Source organism: Halyomorpha halys, unplaced genomic scaffold (genome assembly GCF_000696795.3).
Source record: "Halyomorpha halys isolate HHAL.00 unplaced genomic scaffold, Hhal_1.1 Scaffold285.1, whole genome shotgun sequence".
Taxonomy (NCBI): domain Eukaryota; kingdom Metazoa; phylum Arthropoda; class Insecta; order Hemiptera; family Pentatomidae; genus Halyomorpha; species Halyomorpha halys.
In genome coordinates this window covers 255988-261651 of record NW_027114449.1, presented here as the reverse complement: position 1 = coordinate 261651, position 5664 = coordinate 255988, and the positions used below count along the sequence as shown (strand labels likewise).

General features: G+C 29.8%; 1 protein-coding gene across 1 annotated transcript in view; it reads right to left on the bottom strand.

Moving 5' to 3' along the window:
• The window catches only part of LOC106680756 (ATPase family gene 2 protein homolog B), a gene marked incomplete in the record, with an annotated part of 20022 nt that overhangs the window by 4518 nt on the left and 9840 nt on the right, over positions 1-5664 (bottom strand). Inside the window, 3 exon segments of the mRNA XM_067051631.1 lie at positions 2137-2249; positions 3320-3520; positions 5327-5544. Of these exon segments, the coding sequence (XP_066907732.1) occupies positions 2137-2249; positions 3320-3520; positions 5327-5544 (532 nt within the window).

Sequence of the window (5664 nt, the reverse complement as noted above, 5' to 3'; positions counted from 1 at the left end):
AAGTAAATTAGAGAAAATAAAAATAAGATGTACAGTGAAAAGTGTAAATAAACAATAATTACAAAAAGGTATTAGACAACTAATGAAAAGGAAATGATAGCTAATAAAAAAGTATATAAAAAAGAAATATAAAAATACAGTTAACACTAAAAGATGGAAAAATAAGGGAAATAAGAATAAAGGTCAAGAAAAAAGGAAAAACAATAGTTTTTTGTTTATTATTTTTCTTTTCTATTAAATTTTATTCTTATTTCCTCTGTTTTGTTTATTTATACTTTTCACAGTACATATTATTATCATTTTCTTTAATTTAAACTGTTCATTTTCTAATAAATTTTCACATATTTTGAATCATATTTAGCCATACCTTAGTTTAATTTTAAAGTGAAAACAGACATTCCAGAAATAAGCATAGTAGACGAAATCACATATCTAGGGCAAAGGATTTCTTTCAACGATAGGCAATCAACAGAGATTCATACAAGAACAGCCATGGCTTAGCGGAAATATTGGAGCTTGAGAATGATAATGAAGAACAACAATATCAGCTCACCTCTAAAAACATTAGCTTTCAATAGCTGTTTATTGCCTGTGTTGTCTCATGGATGCCAAACATCGTCCCTCAACAAGTGCCATGAGAAAAAGATTCAAACATTTCAAAGAGCAATGGAGAGGAGCATAAGAAGAAGCAATAAGCTCAGTAGCTTATCGATAAGGAAAGATACCGGGGTCACAGATATAATCAGGCACGTTAAGAAGATAAAATGGCAATGGCCATCTAATGAGGAAGAACGACGAAAACTGGACCAAAAAACTAACAGAGTGAATCCCCTTGGATATGAAAAGGAACCGAGGCAGACAAAGAAGAAGATGGGTAAACAAGATAAAGAAGGTAGAACGAACACTGTGGTCACAAAAATCAATGACAGAGAATACTGGAAGAAGATAAGCAAACTTTTTGAAGCGAACCAAAGTGCAGATAGTCCCTGTTAAAGACTTTAATACTCCTTAAAGGAAGGTCTATATACACATATATAAAGAAAATTTAGATGTAAATAGTAAATACAGCTATTATAAATGTATATACGTATATAAATAAATACTATTATTATTATCAGTTTAATTTTATTTCATGTTATCTATTCTTATACATTGTTACATTATTTTGGTTTTTTGTATCTTTTTTAGCCCTGATAAAGCCCTATAACATGGGGCGAGACGTTGGTTCACATTAAATAGTTTAATTACTATTTGAGTTTTTGTTTAACGCACCCCAACCTTCTTCCTTTTATATATGATACGATGATCTTCCAATATTACTTTTCACTGTTTTTTTGTCTCCATATTCAACTTCTTTAAGGATAACAGTGCTGTAAACGATTTTTAGCTCAGCAAAGGTGCCATAAAATTTTCTTAGCTTACTTTCATACAACTAAAACTCTACAGAGGTTATTTTGAAAGAACTGCCGATTTTTTGTTACACAAGAATTCACAGACAGAAATTATTTTACCCTTCTTCTTACACTTACTAAGTAAAGCCGTATTGTAAGCAATTATTACTAGATTATTATTATAGATACTTATTATTAGCACATTTTGACCATGAAGGAGGGATTTTTTAACAAATATTATTAAAAACATTTCTAAACTCAATTTAACTTTCATTTAATTTCAACCAAACTGGTCTCTGCAGACTTCATAGTCATCAGTCATTGAGAGACCTAATCTAAAATATAAAGGTCGTCTCATGAAATTCAAAAATTTCTAACTATTGTAATTTTTTTTTTTTTTTACTAATATATTAGCAATATAATAAATTGATCAACATCAAACAAGTATGAAAGACAAGTAAATAGCTGACTGTGGATTTATTTTTTCTAATTATTCTGTAATTCCTTTTATTTGTTATGGTTAATATCTTATTTTCTGTTCTTAACTGTAATGAAAGTCTGAAATTCTAGCTTAAAAGTTGGCACTAATAAATAACTTTTAACTTATTTGTGTTCTTAACTGACCACATCCTTAATTATCTTCTCCTCATATTCAAACAAGTGTCATTTATAATCCAATAACAATGAAACGATGGGCATAGCAAATAATTGAATTTTAACTAAAAGAAGTTTATCAGTGACTTACAACTATTCTTGATTCGCCCTTATATCCTACTCCGTCCATTTCAACAAGAAAAGTTGAAAGAATCGTTTCTTGAGCACTTTTTTCCTTTCCTTCACGACTCCCAACGAGAGCATCTGAAAAAAAAGAAAGAAAATAATTCACATTAATTGTATCACACAATTTATAAATAAATAATTGCAAAAATCATATATGAGGAGAAGATGGTTGGGGGCGAGGTCAGAGAATAACTAAATAAGTTAAAATACTTATTTATTATTATGAGAAATAGTTGACTGTGGATGACTTGTACGAGGAGAAGATGGTTGGGGGTGCGGTCAAAATGAAAAACAAATAAGTTGATGTAACTTATTTAATCGTGCCAACATTGACACAGAATACCACTTGGCAGTTAGTTTTCAAGCTAACAGGTTCGTTTTATTCTCTTTTTTCCCCCTATCTTTATTTTACCACCCCTTCCTTTCTCAGTTTTCCTTACCCACGTTTTTAGTTATGTTCACCATATATTATTATTGTTGTTTTTCAAAATAACTTTTTTTTTCTTCTATTCATTTCTTTTGTTAAACTTTACTTATATTTTGCCTCTTTATCATTTATTATGGTTACATATATTTTCTTTCTATACTTCAATTTTTAAATTATTAATAACTAATATATTCATACTTATTTGCATTATATAACTTCATTTTTATTTTATTTCCTTGATTATGTTATTTTACCTACTTATTCAATTACCTATGAATACATTGTATTTTCCACCTCTCACATTACTTCATTTTATTAATTCCATTCTGTAAAATTATTCACTTTATGTCATTCTGTTTATAGTTTATTTTCTATATTCATTTGTTGTTATCTTATTCTGTTCTTAGCCCTGATGAAGGCTAGAAACTCAAGCTGAAACATTGGCACGATTAAATGAGTTACATCAACTTATTTGTGTTTCATTTTGACCGCACCCTCAACCCTCTTCTCCTCGTAATTATTTATTAGTGCCAACTTTTCGTGTTAGTTAAGAACAAAAATAAGTAGAACTTATACTATTAGTGCTAACGTTTCGGCCAGAATTCAAGGTCTTCTATCAGGGCTAAGAATAAAATGTTCTGAACTAACCGCACCCCCAACCATCTTCTCTTTGTATTAAGTAACCATATTATTATCATTAATTATTTTAATCAATACTAACCTATTTCATCGACAAACAAAATTGTAGGTGATGCATCTCTTGCCCTTTGAAAAAGATTTGTGATGGTTATTTCAGCGTCTCCCACATATGGCGAGAAAAGGTCGGCAGCAGACACTGAAAGAAATGTAATATTGGAGCTGCTAGCCAAGGTTCTGGCGAGGCTTGTCTTAGCACACCCAGGAGGACCGTAGAGTAACACACCTACAATAAATGGAGAATATATAAGTAATATTTGTAAAAAGCTGTAAAACAAAAACCTCATAAAAAAAAATTAAATAAATAAATAAAAATCCTAGATGATATTTCCAATACAGGGGTTTCAAAGTCAAGTGTTCTAACTGAAGGTGTTAATTAATAAACTCAAAACAAGAAAATAATTCTCTGTGGGGGTATGTCTATTAAGGTTCAGTTTAGAATGTATTCACATCTAAAGATTTTCATTGTTATGAGCTATTTAGGTTATTTTAAATTTAAAATACACAATTAAGGAAACCCAATTTAAGAGGCTGGTTGGACCCCAGGAGGAGACCGCTCCAGCGGTTCTAACCTGGGACCGACCAAAACTGCCTATTTTGGTTTCACTGCCCAAAACATTATTATCAATTATTTAAGTTTTATTTGACCCGGAAAAAACATGGTATTAAAAAAATTACTTTTAGTTAAAAAATTTAATTAATTAATGAAGCGGGCAATTGCACCCACTGAAGTCCCACGAGGAAGTTAATAGCGGGTGTATATGCCCGCTGAAGTGTTTTGTTTAGGAAAATGATTTGGATTGGCCACCACTCGGGAGAGTGGGGGATTTCTGAATATTAGATTCATTTTTTAAAAGTTAGTCATTTCTGTAATTCCAAAAATTATTTTTGACTCCCTGGGCATCACACATCATCACCTGCATGGGAATTAGCTCTGATATTATTCATTTTTTTTTTTGTTTACTTATTTTGACAATGTTTTAAACCTATTTATTTGTGTTTTAACTTATTTATTCATTTCTTTTAACTCATTTATATATCAGTTTTTTTATCTTATTTATTTTTTATTTTTAAACTATACTACTTTTGTGACTATTTTATTTTTAATTTATTTCTATACTGTTATCTATTGATAATTTCTTTTAATTTGTGTAAAGGATCAAACATGTACTGCAGATCACTAGACGGGGTAGATATGAAGGAGTGAGATAGGAAGAATAGCATACCGAATGAATAGAGAAAATATAATATGGCTTTGTGCAAGAAGGAGGAAAACAAATCTATATAAGAAAAAATAAAATTGTGAAATTTTTTTTTTTAAATATTGAGGTGTAGATAGTTGACCGTAGATTAATGATTGGAGAAGTCAGCAAAGAATAACATAAATAAACAAAACCATATTTATTTATTTTATGCCAACGCTTCGACCTGAGTTTCAGGTCTTCTTCAGGGCTATAGAACAAAAGAGACAACAACAACATTTAGAGAAACATACAATTGAAAAGGAATAGTATACATACAAATTATTGAATTGAATCATAAATGATAAAAAATTAATAACTGATAATTGAATAGTAAAAAAAATTTAATTGATTGATAATCGTGGAATTAGATGGTAGTAGATTGAAAACAGTGAAAGATGAAATATAATATCTTGTAGGGAAAGAACAACATAAATAAACAAAACTATATTTATTTATTTTATGCCAACGTTTCGACCTGAGTTGAATTTTCAAATATATTTTATTCAGTTTATAGATGATTATTGCTTGAAAAAGGAAAAGGAAGGAAAAAAAACAACTTGTTTTTGCGTCATTGTTAATATATGGTAGTGAATGTATGTATGTCTAGTCATGGGTTGTTGGGTACACTGTGTGTTATAACAACCCAACGTATTTTGGCAGCATTGCCAAATAAAGCATTTCTCTCTGCAATGTGTTTTTCTCTTGACCACACTCCGAACTTATTCTTAGATTATTATATCTAATAATTAAGATAACAATTTCCGCATTATCAATACTTTAAGAATTACCAGAAGGCTTTTTAATATTTAATCTTTTAAAGGCTTCAGGATGTAACAGCGGCCATTGGATAGATTGGTTCAGTAACTGCTTGACCCTCGTGAGACCTCCAAGCTGCCTAATATCTAGCTTCTGTGATCTTACGACACCAAGCTCTCCTCGAATGGAACTGGGTTCAATCAGGTAGATCATTTCATTTAAGGCATCGAATAATTCTTCTTCACTAAAACTGATTTTTTAATTTAAAAAATATTAAAATACATAAATAAAGCAAATCTTACAATTTTAAAAAGGAATTAAATTAAAGCAATAATAATCTAATATTTATATAAGTAATTTACTGATAAGT